The sequence below is a fragment of the Uncinocarpus reesii genome, genomic scaffold (assembly GCF_000003515.1).
Source record: "Uncinocarpus reesii 1704 scaffold_3 genomic scaffold, whole genome shotgun sequence".
Lineage (NCBI taxonomy): Eukaryota > Fungi > Ascomycota > Eurotiomycetes > Onygenales > Onygenaceae > Uncinocarpus > Uncinocarpus reesii.
The window spans coordinates 949227-968627 of NW_003052498.1; the positions used below are offsets into that span (position 1 = coordinate 949227).

General features: G+C 49.9%; 8 protein-coding genes across 8 annotated transcripts; 4 read left to right on the plus strand and 4 right to left on the minus strand.

Annotated features, from left to right (window-relative positions):
- Positions 1 to 2027: 2027 nt before the first annotated feature.
- UREG_05093 (uncharacterized protein) lies at positions 2028 to 4262 on the plus strand (the record flags this gene model as incomplete). Its single annotated transcript, XM_002584358.1, has 2 exons — positions 2028 to 2097; positions 2155 to 4262. The coding sequence occupies 2 exons, from the start codon at positions 2028 to 2030 to the stop codon at positions 4260 to 4262; spliced, it is 2178 nt and encodes a 725-aa protein (XP_002584404.1).
- Positions 4263 to 5585: 1323 nt separating this feature from the next.
- Positions 5586 to 6537, minus strand: UREG_05094 (uncharacterized protein; the record flags this gene model as incomplete). The annotated part of the gene is made up of 2 exons (XM_002584359.1): positions 5586 to 6095; positions 6178 to 6537. The coding sequence occupies 2 exons, from the start codon at positions 6535 to 6537 to the stop codon at positions 5586 to 5588; spliced, it is 870 nt and encodes a 289-aa protein (XP_002584405.1).
- Positions 6538 to 7063: 526 nt separating this feature from the next.
- UREG_05095 (uncharacterized protein) lies at positions 7064 to 9587 on the minus strand (the record flags this gene model as incomplete). Its single annotated transcript, XM_002584360.1, has 2 exons — positions 7064 to 9273; positions 9497 to 9587. 2 exons carry the CDS (start codon positions 9585 to 9587, stop codon positions 7064 to 7066), a joined length of 2301 nt encoding a protein of 766 aa, XP_002584406.1.
- A 647-nt stretch (positions 9588 to 10234) lies between these two features.
- On the minus strand, positions 10235 to 11845 carry UREG_05096 (uncharacterized protein; the record flags this gene model as incomplete). Its single annotated transcript, XM_002584361.1, has 1 exon — positions 10235 to 11845. The coding sequence occupies one exon, from the start codon at positions 11843 to 11845 to the stop codon at positions 10235 to 10237; it is 1611 nt and encodes a 536-aa protein (XP_002584407.1).
- A 699-nt stretch (positions 11846 to 12544) lies between these two features.
- Positions 12545 to 14036, plus strand: UREG_05097 (uncharacterized protein; the record flags this gene model as incomplete). The annotated part of the gene is made up of 6 exons (XM_002584362.1): positions 12545 to 12637; positions 12694 to 12799; positions 12855 to 12927; positions 12982 to 13135; positions 13259 to 13690; positions 13746 to 14036. 6 exons carry the CDS (start codon positions 12545 to 12547, stop codon positions 14034 to 14036), a joined length of 1149 nt encoding a protein of 382 aa, XP_002584408.1.
- A 498-nt stretch (positions 14037 to 14534) lies between these two features.
- Positions 14535 to 16472, plus strand: UREG_05098 (uncharacterized protein; the record flags this gene model as incomplete). The annotated part of the gene is made up of 5 exons (XM_002584363.1): positions 14535 to 14577; positions 14651 to 14869; positions 14935 to 15903; positions 15963 to 16120; positions 16185 to 16472. 5 exons carry the CDS (start codon positions 14535 to 14537, stop codon positions 16470 to 16472), a joined length of 1677 nt encoding a protein of 558 aa, XP_002584409.1.
- A 194-nt stretch (positions 16473 to 16666) lies between these two features.
- UREG_05099 (uncharacterized protein) lies at positions 16667 to 17014 on the minus strand (the record flags this gene model as incomplete). The annotated part of the gene is made up of 1 exon (XM_002584364.1): positions 16667 to 17014. The coding sequence occupies one exon, from the start codon at positions 17012 to 17014 to the stop codon at positions 16667 to 16669; it is 348 nt and encodes a 115-aa protein (XP_002584410.1).
- A 225-nt stretch (positions 17015 to 17239) lies between these two features.
- Positions 17240 to 19028, plus strand: UREG_05100 (uncharacterized protein; the record flags this gene model as incomplete). Its single annotated transcript, XM_002584365.1, has 3 exons — positions 17240 to 17638; positions 17701 to 18082; positions 18130 to 19028. The coding sequence occupies 3 exons, from the start codon at positions 17240 to 17242 to the stop codon at positions 19026 to 19028; spliced, it is 1680 nt and encodes a 559-aa protein (XP_002584411.1).
- Positions 19029 to 19401: the final 373 nt, after the last annotated feature.

Genomic DNA, 19401 nt, shown 5'->3' on the forward strand with positions numbered 1-19401 from the left:
TTCACCTTCTACCTACGTGCATCTTCCCAGCCCTTTCAGACTGCTCACGACTTCATCCTGATTCCTGGCATCTATCGCCAACTGTGGAAAAGTTATGAAGGAGCAAACCAGGACCGAATGGGGCACGCTAGAGAGGTGTGGAATCACAAATCGCAGATATATAGAAAGATTAAAAGAAAATTTATGATAAGAAAAAAGAACTGCGCTTGGAAAGAGGGGGAAGGGCGATTGCAGCGCTCATATTGGGTATTGAATCATTTTCCAGAGCAGCCAAAACATCAGATCGAGGTGAGTCCAGCGGTGACCTCAAAACCCGACACCTTTACAGAGACCGGAATCCCCCCCTGTCCTCTGTAACTACGGCATACTACAGGTCAGCGAGCCAGGAAAAGGCGACAGACTGATCGCTGGGCCTGCTGCTACATAAATGAAGGTGGGGATATTCTTGAGGCGTACTGACGGGCCGTATATCCGATTTTTAATGATTCCGCAATCTGAGTTCATAATATTAATATCAACATGTGGGTTTGGGAGAATCTCTCTCGAGCGATGCAACATTGGTTCGGCATGGGTGGATCATATCGGGGATCAAAACGGATGGGGAGGGTCTTTTTTCTGTAAGTCCTTTAAACATCGGGCAGGTTTTCCTTTTTTCGCAGAGTAGGAATTTGGTTTCCTTTTAGGGGAGCCCCTTTCATCAGGGGAAGTTGTGTTTATTTGAATGTCTAGTTTGGAGAAGATTATTTGATTTATGGATAGTCACCGGGTGTAGAGGGGAGTTACCTGATATTGCTCCCGATCTGTTCCATGGAATGGCTTTGTTGACAGTTGCTGATGTAGTTATTCCAATGTCATGCGATTTTTCGCGCAGGCTTCACATAATTGTCAGTCTTATAACTCAATGAGGAAAACAGGTCTTGTCCCGATTAGTGATTTGGGATTCTATGGTCCTGTCAATATAAAGTTGATACGCAGAATGCATCGCCGTGGGAGCTAAGGGTTTCTTCAAGCGCCTCCCGAACATCCCGTACCCAAGCACCATCATGCTCACGAGAAATCAGTGCCAGCGAAAATAATCCGTCAAGAGCAGCTTAATTCAGTAGTTAGGTAAGGCATAACTAGGTAATATCCAAGGGTACGACTCTGGCACAATCCACGGTCTAATTTTGAAGCTGGGGCTTGACGCCGTGTCTCATTATGCGCCCGGTTGCTCTGAAGGTTTGGGATTGACGCAGGCTAACTGCCTCAGAATCGAAGAGCTTCATTCATTGTCAGCTTTTGCTAGTTCACATCTCGTAAAAATATCAAAATCCCAGTGGAAAGATTTGCAAAGAACTCAACCGTCTGACATCCGCATTCCTGCGCCACAGCGTGCTCCGTCGACATCCGGCCAGGCAGGGATCTTCTCTGCCCTATCGACTGCAACCGGCTGCGATCCACGCGAGAGACTTTGCACGACAAACAGAGCCGCTGGCCAATCCGAATGGACCTTGCTGGCGCCAAGTGTATCACTTACGACACCGTCCAGCCTCGCATCTCTGGGGCTTCAGTCTCGTCTCGCACACGGGTGAAGGGAACAGCACCAAAACAAAGGATACCCGACTTGCTAGCGAGAGTGAAGTGTAGTTGATTCAACCGATTCGACAAAAGAGCTGTATTGCTGTTCATTTATTGCCTGGTGAAGAGCCGTTGCGATCGTTCGCTCTGGTGGTCGTCGTCACAGAATCCGCCTCGACGCTGCTCCACATCGCCGAGGCCTTAGCACCTCATCACCCATCTGCTAAGCCTGGGGGTTGTCGAAAGGCTTCTCTCGCTGTTTGTGATCCTCTTTATCCATAACTACTTTTCGCTTTTTATCTTGTGCACGCTTTTTCTTCTTTCTTTGAATTTATCTGTGACCTTTTGATGCCGTCGCGATCCGTCTTCTTCGGTGACATCTCTTCGACGCAAGTGGAGCGGGTAGGAACCCGTCTGTCCCCCCCTCTCCAGCACGGCGCCGCTGCGTGGAAACCATCGACACGCTCGTTATGAGGCTTCCAACTTGTCTGCTTCCAGCGGCAACTGGTTTATTATCACTTCTATTTCAGAATGTCGCTGGTATGTTGGCATTGAACTCTCCGACTGCTGTGCATCGCTAACACTTCATACGCTCAGCACATTCGCAAAGAGACAGGATTAATTATATATCCCTCGTTGAAGATCCAGTTATCCATACTCCGTCACGACGAGTCCACGCCTTTTCGAATTTCGACGTCACATTCTCGCTACACCAGAAGAACCAGCGGATAAAATTGAGCTTGGAGCCGAACCATGACATTCTCGGATTCGAGCCGCAAATACAGTTTGTTGACAGTGAGGGCAGTGTCCAGGAAATACAGTCCATCGACAGACATGCGCACAAAGTGTTCAAGGGGTGGGCGTGGGTCGAGACGGACGCCGGTTGGGAGCAATCGGGCTGGGCACGAATCGTGGTCCATGAAGATGGAGCAATGCCCTTGTTTGAAGGCACTTTTACGATAATGCACGACCACCATCATGTTATGCTACGGTCCAACTATGTACAAACGAGGCACCCGTCGGACCCAGCCCTGGAGGATACCACGCAGGAATACCTGATCGTTTTCCGTGATTCGGATATCGGTCGAGATATACACTCAAACCTCAAACGGTCTTCACCTATTGAACGCTCTTGCGGTTCCGATGCACTAGATTTCAACAATGACCCAGATCACCCGCTTTTTCGCCCAGTTGTGAAGCGTGATCAAAGTACCTGGGCCTCGATGCCACTCGAATTCATGCTGGGCATCAGCAAACGACAAAACGATATTGGAGGTGGAGGTTCTGGTGGCCCGACAAACGTCCGACAAACGATTGGGAGCACTGCTGGTTGCCCTAAGACGAGAAAGGTTGCCTTGATTGGCGTCGCTGCTGATTGTGAATACACTAAGTCTTTCAACGGCTCTGTTCAGGCAGCACAACAGAACATCGTCAACGTGGTAAATACCGCATCCCAAATCTATGAACAGTCGTTCAATATCACTCTGGGCCTCAAGAAGGTGCAAGTAGTCCCTCAGGATTGTCCGCCGACTCCGCCACCCACTGCCCCTTGGAATGCCGGCTGTGGCACCACTCAAAACCCAGGGCCCAGCATCACCGAGAGATTGAACCTCTTTTCGTCCTGGAGGGGTGATCAGAACGATGACCATGCCTTTTGGATGCTAATGACAACTTGCAGCTCGGGCCCTGAGGTTGGCCTGGCTTGGCTAGGTCAGGTATGTGTCACCGATGCAACTCAGCAAACAGATCGTGAGAACACCACTACGCAGTCAGTGAGCAGCACTGGTGTAGTGGTGCGGACCCCACAGGAATGGCAAGTCTTTGCCCACGAGGCAGGCCATATTTTCGGAGCCGTTCACGACTGCGATTCTGATCTCTGCAGCAACCCAAGAATCCCGGCTACTTCTCGCTGCTGCCCTCTGGCTTCCGACAGCTGTGATGCAGATGGAAGATTCATCATGAATCCAACGTCAGGCAGAGGTATCACTGATTTCTCTGCCTGTACTGTTGGCCAAGTTTGCACGGCTATGGGTCAAAATTCCATTCGTACCGGGTGTCTAACCAACAATCGAAACGTGGTGACTTACGCCGGGAGTGAATGTGGTAATGGTATCGTCGAAGAAGGCGAGGATTGCGACTGTGGTGGCGACGAATTATGCGGAAGCAACCGTTGCTGTGACCCCAAAACTTGCAAATTCCGTGATGGTGCTGTCTGTGATGATTCCAATGAGGAGTGCTGCAGAGGTTGTCAGTTTGCGTCAGCCAACACTGTCTGCCGGCCCGGCTCCGGCCCTTGTGACCCCGAAGAGAGATGTACAGGCAAGAACGCCTTGTGCCCTGAAGATGTACATAAGAAAGATGGCGAAAGTTGCGGTTCTGGACTTGCATGTGCCAGTGGCCAGTGTACCAGCAGGGATATGCAATGTAAAGTCTTGATGGGCGGCAGGCTGGACGGCAACAACACACGGGCATGTGATCAGTCGAGTTGCAACATCGACTGCTATTCTCCTGCATCTCCAAACGTGTGTGTCTACGGAATGCAGAACTTTTTGGACGGGACACCATGCATTGCTGGTGGAGTATGTAAAAATGTAAGTCAAATTCCTATTCCCTCCAGAATCGTCGTTCTAGCTCGACGCTCACACTTTATAACAGGGCTCCTGTACCGGAAGCTCCTTTGGAAAAGAGATAAAGTCGTGGATTGACAGGAACAAGACACTTGTCATTGGTCTTTCCGCTGGCCTGGGCGGTCTCCTTATTCTCTGCATCGTCGCCTGCATCGTACGTCGTTGCCGGCGGCCAAGACCTAAGAATAGGAAGATGAAACCCATGAGCATGGGAGGTGTGCCTGATATGTGGACGGGCTCAATGCCACCAAATCGGTATAACCGTGGACCTCCACAAGCTCCAATACAGAATATACCACCGGTTTATGCCCCGCCGCCGTCATATCCGCCAAACTATGGACGCGAAGGTCTTTCTTCGCCGCGCTACGCATAATAACTCTCTGCGCAATGTCGACTCATGTTATGATTGTATGAAAAAGCAATCCGTCTTCTATCCCGCTTCTGTGTCTATTTTTGGTATCTGTCTTGGTACCCGGTGTTATGTCCTTTGTTGAGCGTTTCATTACCTGTACCCATTTCTTTTTACTCCTTGACACGCAGCATCACATCGCAGCGCAGGGTTCAATACCCATATCGCACATCTACGATCATTGTACATTTTTTTTCTCGCTTCTTCTCCATTGGATTTGGAGATGTTATCATTCAGAGGCGACTACTATGTTGCATCTATTTCACAATTTATTTTATGTTTTTATATTGGCGTGGATAATAAGGGTCTGGTTTTGGTTGACGCTTAGGTATTGTATGGAACGAATTTGAGGCTTTTCCCTCCAGCTAACTGACCGTGAAATGGTTTTTGGCTGCATTTGCATGGAATATCGGGACTTGAGAGGGAATTTTTTTTCCGGAGGCATGCTTGCATCTGCTACTTGAAATTATGGATCAAAAAAGGCATTGTGGCCTACTTTCCCCTCGAAAATCGAGCATACATTGATTTGCGAAGGCATATATAAGATATACATATATAAAGGCTTGAGTTTTAGTCACCTTGAGGGCGTGTTTGAGTCATGATCATATATACATACAAAGTCTTCCGTTTTTGATAACTGAAGGATTTCGGGGTTTCGTGGATATGTAAGTAGGAAAAGAGGCTTAGACAGAGGTTCGGCTGTTCGCTTCATTTCAATGCGAATAGAGAGACGGGACCACCAATTCAACGCATCCCATTCCATCCTGACACCGACCCAAGGACCAAAATAAATCTCCAGAAACTGCAACTAAAGCATCGCTAAAGCGGCGAACACTGCTCGAAAGGGGAAAACATCTTCCCCTCGAAAAGAAAAAAAAAAAAAAAAGAGGCTAACCATCAGCCTCTACCCTCTAATACCTTCATATCTCCATACTCATCTGATTCCCATTCCTGGTTTCGTAAACATGCAGTCTCAACCCTCAAGAAAAAGTTCACTGTAAACAAATCCCCACAAACCCTTCTCTCGTCACTCCACCTACCCCTTCCAGGTCAAACTCCTCAATCATCGCCCTCAACTCCTCCTCCTCCAGCCCCGTCTCTCCCAACTCCCGCGCCACGCGCCGCAAGTCCTCAAGGTCAATATATCCCTTCGCGCCTTCATCAAACAGCTCAAACGCACGCAAGATCTCCTCACGTGGATCTCGTTCGAGAATCTTGCGCGCTGTGATGGTTTGGAAGGAGGAAAGTGGCATGAGCAATGAGGACGGGTGGGGTGGGGGTTGCTGTTGCTGTTGTTGTTGTTGCTGCGCGGCTTGGGGCTGGCGGGATTGTTGCGGTTGATTGGGTTGGTTGGCGGCGGCGGCAGCGGGGCGGGGGACGCCGTAGGTTGTGAGGAGGGAGATTAGGTCGGGTTTAGAGAGTGTGAAGCCGAGAGCGCGCATGGCGACGCGGAGTTCATGGTAGTCGATGTGACGATCGCGGTCGAGGTCGAAGAGCGTGAACTGGTGAGAAGTTAGCGATCGAATCAATAAGAGCAAAGGAAAAGAAAAAACAAGTGAACGCGCAAAAGATGGTTTTTCTTACAGCTTCATTGATCTCCTCCCTCTGCTCCTCAGAAAGGTCATTGAGCGGATTATTATTCCCTCCACCGGGACCACCGGCCCCTATTCCACCCAATCCGCCTGCATTCCCCTGATGCGACTGCACACCATGTTGCTGCGGATTATGACCCTGTACCATTGTTGATCCATGCGTCGTCGACTTCCCCAGTCCCATACCTCCACCACCGGTTCCCGTGTCGCCGCTGAAATCCCCAACCCTGTCTCGCCGCGAAAGCACTGATGCAGACCCAAAGGGATTTGGGTTTAGTCCTGAGCGGTCAGGAAGCTTGCTGGTTGCGTAGGAGGAGCGAGTTTGGAACGAGGGATGGCCAGACGAAGCCATGGCTGGTCTTTCTGTTTGTTTTTTCTGCGCGGGACGGATTGCGGACGAGAGTTGGACGACAAGAGCGGGGAGGGGGCTGAGAGTTCCAAGAGTTTACGTTGACATATCCCGTCAAGATCGAATGCAAAAACTGTCCAAAAAGCAGCTGGATGGGACTGCGTTATCGTTCTTTCTACTAAACCCGTTCCTTGACGTTTCTGCTCGTCGACGCGACGGATTCGAAGCTGACTAAGCAGGTTCCCGTCTACGACTTCGATCTCAATGCAACTGTCATCCAAACAGGGGTAGTTGTAGAATAGAGCTCCGCGAAACCATTCAGTCTTGAACCCAGTGTGCTCCGTAACATGCATTAATATCGAGATGTAAGCCACTAATCTAGCTCCTTCCTCCAATGGTATATGTGTTAAAAACATTCTAGGCAGTGGAAAAAAATCATGCCAGAGCAGAGTCATTTGGGAATATATAAGTAAAATATACTGAGACATGATACCCAAAGAAAAAATTAGAAACGCAGCAGGCACTGATGCTAAATCACTGGCTCAACCATGGGCCGTTTCGAAGGACGGCCGCGAACTGTTTTTCCAGATGAATTAGATTTGTTTCGCTTTGTCTTTTCACTCCACTTCTCATTCTCGCACGCGTAGTATCCCTCGAAATTAAAGAATAAGTCCGTGGAATCAAAAACCGATTGATCCTCTTGGATGATTGATCCCAAAACTGTCCATGAATTTGATTCTGTGGGGACGAAGGTGACACCGTCAAGTTCACCAGCGCTAGACTCTTCAACAATTATCTCAGACAATGAAATAATTTCATCTTGGTCTTCTTCTGTCTTCTTCGCGATTTCGTCGAACATGGGTTTAGCCCAAGTTCCGAAGTGAGGGAGAAATTTTGAATTCTCCGGCTCGGTTGTGAAAGACACGGCATCGGGGCCAGGTATCGGAGGAGATTTGTCTGTTCTGAAATTGAAGGACTCCTCGAATCTCATTGACAGCAGCTGTGGCACTGTAACTAACGACGGACAAGAAAACGGCTGGAAATGTCGTGACAATGCAGTAGGTGTAGGTAAGGAAGTTTTGTCGTAAAAATACAATGAGATTTGCATGCCGCTGAGAATAGGGAGAGGTGGTATTTGCTCGTCGAAGTGCTTCCAGAATTTCTCTGCCTTGACAGACGATGAAGATCCAGTGTACTTCTGGATGCAAGTGCCTGCCAGGTGGTCCGAACGTAATAGGGATTCGACTAAGGATGTTACAGTTTCCAGCTGCTCCCTCATAGCGAATATTATTTCTTCAATCATAGAGTCGGATCCAGGTTTAAAACAATGAAGTCCGGACAAAACTCGGTAATAAAGCCCGGTAGCTAGGAAAATATCATCGCTAACGGGCTTCCGATTTTGCCTCTGGCGCAACAGGTGGAACAGCTCCAGAGAAAACTCCTCAGACAGCTGGGCTAGTATCTGGGCTAGATAAGTTAACAAGTATGCAAAAGCAACCCGGCCACCGACGAGATCAACAGGCCGCGAAAATAGCTCACTTCGTGCGGCGCTGATAACAAAAGTAGCCACACCCAGCATCTTGATCGAAATATTCAAGATCTCGGACCGCTCTCGTTGATCAGCCGTATTTAGAAGTCTGGGTTCAGGGACAATACTAAGTATGGTCTTAATTAGACTTTCTCTGGTGGCATTTGGCAGGCGGTATTCCTCCAATGGAGTACGCAGCAAGGTTGAATCCAAAACAATCAACCCTGAGAGATTAGGGAAACCCCAGCGACATTGTAAGATGGCCTTTCCTGCCAGAAAGGGAGCTTCCACCTCAGAGTGTAACAGACGGGCCAACTTATGAGCCCCGGAGAATGTTATCAGCTTAGCAGTATTAAGGGCTTTCTGTCGATCGCCCTTTGAGCCCATGGTATTTCCATTAGAAGTAGGAGAAATCGGCGCATACAACCAGATTTGATCACAAGAACGCAAGCAAGGCCAGCCACGTCTCTCACAAGCCAGGCAAACTTTATTAGGATCGCAACGCTTTTTCATCTGGCTACACCAGATACATGATCCACCAACTTCCTTCATAGCTTCCTTGTGCAGGCGTTCCTCTTCCTGTAACCTTTGCGAGTACTCTTCATTAAGATTGAGTCTCCGTAGCCGCGGATCTATTCCAATTGGCTTTTTGGATGGGTCTTCACAAACAAAAGTGTATTCGATGTTGGGATGCTGTTTAAGCGAGGCTGTAGGGCTGGGCTCGGGCCTCTTTCTAGGAGCCGTTGCCAATGGCATAAGATAGGCATGTTTCCGGTGGGGGTCCTGATATATGGTGTCCAAACTCTGAGCACTGGCTGTTGGTGGATCTCCTTGGGGTATTTGTAATCCAGAGACATGGTATGACGGGATACTGCTGACCGCGTTTATTGGGGCTTGCTGAGGAGCATGGGCGAAGACTGGGGCTGTATGACCCTGTAAGGGTGTTGTATTAAACGAGTGTCCAAAGTCCAGGGGAGGAATCGGTAAGGAGTTCGCGGATGGGGTGTTCGGCCTTTGCCAAGCATGAGCGAGTGTATTCTGTGGGATAACATTGCTTTCATAAACGCTGGCAAGCGTAGTATTTGCTAGATCGGTACCATACGCTGTGTGCGAATACGGATTTATTTCACAAAGTTCATTTTCGAAATCATAAATAATTGGCGAGAACATGGCACCTCCATGGCTTATAAGGTCCGCATTGGTTGGAAGGACTGGGTTAGTTTTCGGACTGGAAGGGTGATGCGCATCAGGCTGAGGCTTCAAAAACCCGAGTTATTGGGTCAGTAACTGTAGGTTCACAGGTTCGTAACTTGGTCTGGGTAACCATGGAATAGTACCTGAAACGAAGGGTATTCGGCATGGGCCGATGAAAAGAACGGAGTAGAGGAATGCTGCCGATCGAAGTGATTTCGTTGAGGGTGCTCCATTGCTCACAAGGTGATGACAAATGGACTGAGATATCGGTAGCTCCCGACAGCCTCGATCTCTGGATTTCTCGGTTTATAATGCCTGCTCGTACCGTCATCCTGCGCCGTAGAAAGGCCCAGATCGAAGGCACAAGACATGATAACAAGAAAGGGAAAAAAAAGAAGAAAGGGCAGAATTTAAGGCGTTCAGCGTCTTTGCTGCGAATCGAGCAGAATGCATCCCTGCCATGACGGTCGATCTGGTCGGCGGCGCATTCATCGTGCTGGTCCATTATTGGCGGCAGTTTGGCTCGCCCGACACGAATGAGGAATAGCAGCATGCGGCTTAGCCGAACGCGATTGGCTGAAAAGGGCGGTGGGGAGGGCGGTGGCAGAATCGCAAAGGTGAAGACGCCAAAACACGTGACTTCGTGGTGACGTCACGGGGACACAACGCGCAGCAGTCGTCATCGCTGGGAGACATGGGCGGCGGCGGTAGGTAGAATGCGCCCACTAGCTCTGTTTCGCGCAGTAAGTGTGCAGGTGATCAGGCTAGAGGCTTGAAGGTGTTGCATCCTCTGGCGTCCACAAGTGATACATCCCCACTTATGGCAAGGGGCGCTAAAAGCCTTCCCGTCAAGGTTAACTTTGGGTGCATCCGTGCGAATCACGGACAGCGGAGCTCACGTCACCTCACGTCACGCCGGAGAATAACAACGGCGATATCTCGGGTTTAAATTGACATCATCATAGATAGCCTTATTTGTCACGGTTCTGGGAGTTCAGGGTCAACACGAGTCCCAAGATCGCGGTCTTCAAGAAATTGACGGCCCTGCAATCTGTCCGGTAAATAGGTTTGGGCAACTTTTCCATCCACATAGTCTGGGTTGTACTTGTACTCTTGGCCATATCCCAGCTCTTTCATGAGTCTCGTGGGTGCGTTCCGTAAATGAATCGGAATAGGCAACCCAGCAACACCAGGTTCTTGAAGAGCCGCAAATGCGCTGCCCAATCCTCGATACGCTCTCGTGCTCTTTTGAGACAACGCCAAGGCAACTGTAACGTGGGCAAGGTTGATCCGAGCTTCTGGTAGGCCGATCTTTTCCACCGCCGTGTACGCCGCTGTGGCAAGAGGAAGCATTGAGTTGTCTGCAAGTCCAACGTCTTCCGAAGCAATGACAATCAGCCGCCGTGCAATGTAGAGTGGGTCCTCCCCGGATTGTATCATTCGCGCGAGGTAATATAGAGCGGCGTCAGGATCACTTCCCCGTATTGACTTGTGAAAAGCAGATATGGTGTCATAGTGTTGGTCCCCCGCCCGATCATAGACCAATGTACGGGTCAGTCCCTTTTTTAGCTCACTTTTGGTCATTCCCGGGCGTTTGGATAAATCCATCGCTAATTCTAGCAAATTGAGCGACGTCCGCGCATCACCGTCAGCAAATGCCGCCAGGTAGGCAACCAGCTCTTCATCCACCAGATCCGTGGGCGAATAGTTTGGGCCTTCAACCTCTCGTGCACGGTTAAGGATGGAGATGATGTCACTGTCGGTTAATTTTGAGAGAGTAAACGTGCGACATCGTGATAGTAACGCATTTTGAACCTTGAAAGATGGGTTCTCAGTCGTAGCCCCGATGAGGGTCACTTGACCGTTTTCCACAGGACCAAGGAATACATCCTGCTGCGACTTCGAGAAGCGATGGATCTCGTCACAGAAGATTATTGTTTTTCGGCCCGTCAAACCAAGCTCATTCCTCGCCTCTGCGAAAATCTTCTTGCACTCCGCCACACCTGAGCTGGTGCTGTTGATCTCCACAAAACGACTGCCCACCATGGTCGCTATCACTCGAGCGATAGTTGTCTTGCCTGTCCCTGTTCCGCCCCATAGTATCATGCTCGGCACCCGATCTGTCTCTATGAGACCGCGAAGCACTCCATTAGGCCCCACTAGTTCCTGCCCGCAGACTTCATCCAACGTTCGTGGCCTCATACGCTCCGCGAGCGGTGCCGCCTTCTCGAAAGCATTCGCTGGCTTTGGCTTCTTGATACGACGTTCGGAGCGATCGGCGGAAGGGACTGCAGATTCAGCATCGTCGCTATTGGAAGCTTGGGTGGCTCCCCGCTCTTCAATGGGAAGGTTTCTCTTCGCGCCCTGAAAGGGTTGACCGGGGGTTCCGCTAGCGACCGCTTTTGGTATCGATTTCAAGCTTGATTTCTTTGCCAGAGGTTGGAAGAAATCAGAGAATGGGGCCGTATTCTGGGAGGACGATTCACTCCCGTCCACCACTTCGATGAAATCCTTGCAATTTGAGTCAATGTGGTCGTTGATTTTGGTTTGCCTCACTGGTCTGCCACAGATAGGGCACTCAAATGACATAGTGGCTGCCGGTGTTAGAGCTCGGGGACTAACAGGACCATGTCTGAGCTCCCAAACTGATGTTATTGTAACGCTTTCCCTCTGTCCAACTCCCCGTGAGTCTAGCAGATGAGGTTGATTCACAGCAGAAGCTATGAAAGCTTAAGACAAACGCGAGCAAACGCGTCGGCTGCAGCCGTACAGCCAGCCAATCGGAGGGCGGCCTTGTGGGGCTCTTTCGGCATCGGCATCTCATGACAAACCACTCCTCAGGTGCTGTTGCGACGAAAAGGACCCTGGGTCTGGGAAGCTGTGTTTATCGCTGTGAATCTTGGTCTATTCTCGTTTCCGATGCGCATCTCTCAGAGACTGCTATCTTCTCCTCCACAGAGTGTATTTTCGGCTTTGAGGTTGCCAATATCAGTTCGCAAATCTCCGTCGATTCCAGCCAGTCTTCAGGTCGCCAGGAATATGTCGTCCACCCCAGCGCAATGCGATCCGTTTCGCCCTGCGAAAAGGGTTGCTGGTCAGCGACAAGATGTTTGGTAAATTCATGCCAAAAATCTTCTTAGCATGATAGACTCCTGATATGGTTGTGCCAAAAAGGTCTCTTGCTCGGGAAGCGGCCACGGCCTCCCCGATCCAACCCATCGTGAACATGGGGCAAGGCTTCTTGTGGGTTTCAACCGCTGCTTGTACAGTTTTGAGAGCACTAACCGAATGGCCAGCGGATATAATCCTCCCAACTTTATCCTTGACGCCGCAAAGGAGGAGCTGGACAAAGTGGTGTCAAACCAGTATGCGCCAACCAAAGTAAGAGCTGCGACATTACCACTCCGCACATCTATGGGATGCTAAGACCATACTAGGGTAATCCGCGACTAAAAAATGCAATTGCTGCAGCGTATTCTCCGTTCTTTGGGAAGCAAATCGACCCTGAAGCTGAAGTAGTGATTACCAGCGGGGCAAACGAAGGTAGCACTACTATCCCGCAAGGGAGAAGGATAACATAGCTCATTTGACCTTGTAGGAATGCTCAGCGCCTTTATGGGATTCGTGGAGGCAGGCGACGAGGTTATCATTTTTGAGCCATTTTTCGACCAGTCAGTGCTACTTTTACTTGTGATAATCATTTCATGTGGCTGACCTTTTTCAAGGTATATCAGTAATATCGAGATGCCTGGGGGTACCATTCGATACGTCCCTTTGCACCCACCAAAAGACGGCGCAAAAAGAAAGACCAAGGCATCCGAGTGGTCCATTGACTTTGACGAGCTGGAAAAGACCTTTAACGAAAAAACAAGAATGATTGTAGGTTCCTTCCGGGCTCTATATATTTGTTCAACGGCAGCTAATAGGGACTTTTATCCTAGGTTTTGAATACACCGTAAGACCCAACAGCTGTCCCAGACGCTCCAGATATACTGACATTAGACGACAAGCCATAACCCCGTGGGCAAGGTTTTATCTCGGGAAGAATTAGAGCGAATTGCAGATCTTTGCATAAAGTACAACACGATCATAGTCTCCGACGAAGTGTACGACCGTCTCTACTATGTGCCGTTTACCCGTATCGCAACCCTATCCCCCAAGGTTGCAGAGCGGACTCTTACGGTGGGTTCCGTGGGTAAAAATTTCTATGCAACAGGTTGGCGTGTGGGTTACCTTATTGGGCCCGAGCATCTCATCAAATACGCTGCTGCTGCGCACACTCGAATCTGCTATTCTAGTGTCGCTCCCCTTCAAGCAGCGGCTGCAATTGGGTTTGAGCAGGCAGATAAACTTGGCTTCTGGGACCAGAGCAGGCAGGAAATGCGCGGGAAAATAGAAAGGTTCTGTGAGGTCTTTGACGAACTAGACATTCCGGTAAGAGGGCCTGAGCTATATTTGTTTCCGTGCGGCTAATAAAACCGTCTGGTAGTACACTGATCCAGATGGTGGATACTTCGTCCTTGTAAACATGGCTTCGGTAAAGATCCCGGAAGACTATCCATTCCCGGAGTATATTGCCAGTCGTCCTCGCGACTTCAAACTGTTCTGGTTCTTAGCGATGGAGGTCGGCGTCGGAACCATCCCACCCACAGAGTTTTACACAGACACCAACGCCCATATTGGAGAGGATTGGATTCGGTTTTCGATTTGCAAGCCAGATGGGGATTTGGAAGAGGCCAAAAAGCGATTGCGAGGGCTGCAAAAGTATATCGTCCGGTAGAAGCTCCGTTTGCTTCACGGCGAACAGCAGACAGATTGGGATACAAGTCAGTAGCCCGTAGTCTTCAGACGTAGTCTAACGTGTACGACCTCTGGCTATCGAGAGTGTATTGGCCTCATCTTTGCTTCTGATAAAACTTTTGGCTTGACGGCAATTCTCAAAAGGTTTGATACGAAGATGCCGCTAAACCCTTTTGAGCCGGCTTGTTTCTGCCCTTCGAAAATCTGCGGGAAAAGGCGTGACGACCTGGAACAACCAGCTTCAGATACATATTCAGATGAATATCTGACTGTGTTGTGCCTGATTGTGAGAGGCACGGGTTACCTGAGTTTCCTTTGACTGAAGTAGTCTGCATTGAGCTTCCCCGTCAGCGTGCAATTCTTTCATGAATGTTTCATGGCCACACGCATCCAAACCTGCATTCTCCCTCGTTGCCCAGACTTTGTATTTTTATCTTGACCCAGCGGAACTCCCCCCAGTCCCTAAGGAAGCTGGACCATGGCCGACCAGCAGAACATATCCCAGATCCTGGCAGCTCTAGGTGAGTGCACGCGCGACACAGATATCGCATCTTGCTGCCATCGCCGGTACTAACTCCCTCTTGTTTGCAATAGCGGCCGCCCAGCCTGGCGCTTTAGCTGCAGGCTCGTTTGCGGGTTCAATTCCCTCCTCAACTCCGCATATGAACCAAACTAGCTACTCCCTCCCGCCTCCTGATAACACGGGAAGTGTCGATATTAGCGGTGTTCAGCCGGTTAATACCGGGTCTGTGAGCATCGCGGACGCGATTGCCAAAGCCCGTGGTATCGCGGCAGACAAGGGCATTGCTTACGGTTAGCTACCTACATATCCGCTTCTTAACAATGGAGATTAATTTAATTTATCTCTACTTTTTTAGACCAACGAAGCGCAGATCCACGACGGGACTCGCGATCGTACCATCGCTCGCGCTCACCGTCCAGAACACCGCCTCGGGTAGCGCGTGATGTTTTTAGAGACAATTATAATCCTTATCGCGATGAACGCCGTGGAGATAGACGTGGGAATGACCGTTCCTACGTAAGAGACCGATCCTTTTCGCCTCGTCCTGCCGGCCGAGGAGCGGAAGCGTACGGTTCTCAGCCCGGCAGACCTCCACGAGGTGCAGGCGAACGATCACCACCGGGAAGAAGAGGAACGGGGATCGACGATGTCTCAGAAACTATAAACATAGATTCAAAGCTTGTGGGACTGATTATTGGTAGGCAAGGGGATAACCTACGAAGGATCGAGTCGGATACCGGGACTCGGATACAATTTCTCGATAGCCCTGAGTCTAATATCAACATTAGACCATGCAGAATCACAGGACCCAGAGCCGCGCGAAATGATGCGAAGGCGGAAATCTTTCGTATGATTAGCGAAAATAATGCTGCAAGAGGTGCAAACGCAATCAGTGCCGGCGATCGCTTTGCGTCTCGCGTGCAGCATGAACCACCTAGCAGACCATCTGGCTATGGAGAGGAAGAGAATTCGACAACCCAAATGATGGTCCCTGATCGGACTGTAGGCCTGATCATCGGGCGTGGAGGTGAAACAATAAAGGACCTTCAAGACCGCAGTGGATGTCATGTGATTATTGCGCCTGAGGATAAAAGCCTCAATGGCCTTCGACCCGTTAATCTGAGCGGACCAGCGAGAGCTATCCAACGCGCGAAAGATCTAATTCTGGAAGTTGTAGAGACCGACTCACGCCAGGGCAATGCTCCACCACCGCGCGAACCACGAGGATATGCGCCAGAGAGAGATACAGGGGGCCCACTGCCTGAACGAGGCGACGATAGCATCTTCATCCCCAAAGAAGCAGTGGGGATGATTATTGGGAAAGGTATGGCCTAGCTCAACTCGTTGGATTAATTCTCTTGAGGCTGATGTAGATTCCATCAGGTGGCGACACTATAAAGGAAATGCAAACCGCAACTGGATGCAAGGTGAATATCTTGCCAGCAGTTGGCCGCGATACCGACAGGGAAGTTGTGATGATAGGATCGAGACAGTCAATTGACCAGATGAAAAGGAACATTTTGGAGAAGGTGGAAGCTTTTGTAAGTCTAGCGTGGCCGCCTTGAATTCCGTTCTCCGGCCCAACTGACTTGGATGGATTTTTAGAAATCGCGGAGCCAAACGAGACGTGACGATGGATACAGCGACCGACCCTCCCAAACACAATTTCGGAATTATCCCCAAGACCAGCAAAACAAGCCGTCACAACCACCACAGGGTCCAGTTTCAGCCGGAGGAGGTGGTGGTGGAGGCGGAGGAGGTGGTGATAGCGCTGATCCGTATGCAATGTACGGCGGTTATGAGAATTATGTGGCGATGTGGTATGCTGCCATGGCCCAGCAACAACAGCAACAGTCGCCTACCGCGGATTCCAAACCGCCAGGAGCCCTCTAAAACCGGTACTATGAATACCGTCTTCGTCTTGTCTTTTCTTGTTGATTTATTCATTGCTCACTCGCGGCACGCACGACGCATTAATAAAAGTCCAACTTCCAAATAATGCTCCAGGCGACTAATTGGAATCGATTCCAAACGGAACCCCAGTTTTATTATTTAACCTGCGTGGATTTTCTCCTTTTCATTACTCTTCAATTCCCAATCGGTACGGTTGAGCTCGCCGGCGTTGAACGGTCCATTTGATTCTGTGCGGAGTTCATAGGCGGATTGCAGAGAGGAGCAGTATTTTCTATTGCGTTTGTCGGTTTCCACAGTGTCTTTGGAACGCTGGAATGAGCCAGACGGACAAAGAGGAATATTTCAGAGACCGAGTCTTTTGATTCCCTTTTGACCTTTGGCCCCGAGTTGTTTTTCTGAAATTGCATGTTGATTGAATGTATGATGGATTGAAATGTGATGATTACCCAGTTTGCATGAGCGAGAATCTTCGACGTTCTAGCGACGAGTAGAAACAGTGTAATGTGGTTCTTTGGCAGCATGATGAATCTCCAAGAGATCCTAGCGCATAGGAGGAATCATTGTTCCCGGCCTGATTGAACTGTAACCTGCTGTCAGTCTGCGCTTATATAGTTGTAACTCCATCCTATAGATCATAACTATGTTGCCGAGTTACGCCGCCGCGCCAGCCTGACAGCGACGGTCTTCGCGTTGCGTCCGCAACATCTCGCACATCCAGCACTCGACATCAACGGCATGTTGCCGCCATGAGGCCGTTTAACGGTTTGGTGACGAGTTCCAATGCTTTATTTTTACTCGGGAAGAGCAGAATCATCTCTTTGACAGCTGACTCTCAAAACGTATCTGGTCTGGCCAGCGCGTCCCAAGAGACCTTGTTTTGCTACACCTCTGGCCGCTGGCTGTACAATGAACAGCGCCAGCTCGACCTTCGCTATGTCAGATTTGATGTTGAAGGCCTTTGCAAGACGGCGGGTGATGTATTAGGCGCCCCGTGCACTCAGATAACGAAGCTACGCGGGGGGCTCTACAATAAAGTCTTCTCCCTGAAGACGGACGCAGGCGAGGAACTGCTTGCCAGGATCCCAAACCCAAATGCTGGATCCTCGCGAGTAGTCATCGCTAGCGAAGTTGCCACTCTCGATTTTGTATGTTTTTTTTACTTTTTGCCTTGTGATATCCTGCTCTGCTAAGATGGGCAACATTTTAGCTTCGCAATGGTCTTGATATTCCTGTACCTGAGGTGGTGGCATGGAGCTCGCCATCGCAGCATCCTAACCTTGTGGGTGCTGAGTACATACTCATGAAGAGGATGCCCGGTCAACAACTCAGTGATGTTTGGGATGGCATGACCCAAGCCCAGCGTTTCGAATTAGTGAGGAGCCTGGTAGCCATCGAAGCAAAATTAGTTGCAGCAAAGATGTCAGGGTACGGAAGCCTCTATTATAGAGAAACCTACCCTGATGGCATATCTCTGGATGGCATGCTGCCTTCTTCATGGTCTACAGCAAAGAGCTTCGTTCTAGGCCCTTCAACTGACAGACGGTTTTGGGTGGATGGGCGAGGGGCATTAGATCTGGATCGCGGGCCATGTACGTCTCCCACCCGCTTGATAACAAAATAGCTAACTTGAATGTAGGGGCGTCTGCAGCGGAGTACTTTTCCGCAGTTGCGAAACGTGAGATAGAGTGCATTCGAACCTCTGCGATAAATGAGCCCAGTCTCATGGACTTTGGACGGAAGGCCACAGCACGCGAAGCTCATATCCACCTCCTCAACCAGTTCCTCATCGTCTTACCCCACATTCTACCACACCTACCTTTCTGCTGCCCTGTTCTGCTGCATCAAGATCTCCATCTAGATAACATCTTTGTCGACAGCACCGACCCGACCAAGATATCAGGCATAATTGACTGGCAGTCAACCACCTCTGCTCCACTCTTCATGCAAGCAAGATTCCCCTCCGTGTTTGATTGTGACGATCCGTACCCCTGGGGCGCGGTCCTCCCAGAACTGCCGGACGATTTCGACAGCCTGTCTAAGAATGCAAAAATAAAAGCACGAGAACAGCTTGAAAGGGTCCGCCTCAAGAAGTTTTATGAGATGGCGGCGCGGAAGTTCAACCCGGCCATCCCTCGCGCAATGGAGGCATTGCTCAATAAAAACGATGATGATCCAGTCTCATACATCTTCCCACTGCTAGAACAGACAGCAGTTGATGGCCCGTTGCCACTGCAGGAGCTGCTTATTGAGATCTTTGAAAGGTGGGATGAGATTTGCAAGAGGCATGGTTCCAGATCTGGGTTCCCATGTCCGATCAGCTATTCACAAGCGGAGATTTCGAGATTCCGGGAGCTAGTCCAGGAATATGCAGTGGCTCTTTGCGAGTTTACTGGCTATTTGGCGCAGGTGGGAGGAGGGAGGGATGGGTGGGTGTCAAATGGGGAGTTTGAAAACGCCATGCGCGTGTTTGACGAGCATAGGGACGAGCTGGAGAGGCTTCGGAGGAGGGTTGACGATATACTGTTTGTTCTTTGACAAAAATACCTGTTGCACCTTAGTTTGGTAAGGCGGGGCTATCTTATGTACTTTGCCTTGCCATAAATGAATAATAAATGTAGAATGTCACTGCCTTCCCCCTACTAATTAGCTCACCAACCTCAGGTTCCTCACCTCGCAAAATAGTTGTGCCGAAGCGCTCTGCCAAGACCGGGGAAGGCCGATTGCGCACTGTGATTGGCTGGGAGCGTGTTTCATCTTCTGCAGCGTCGATTCTTCACGACAATCCATGTTTCTTGCGACGACGACGACACTGAAACATGCTGGCGGTTAGAAGACTGCTGTTGTCTGTTCAACCAAGGACCCCAGAATAGACACATCGGATCTGAAGGCATCGGTTGCTGTGTCCCTG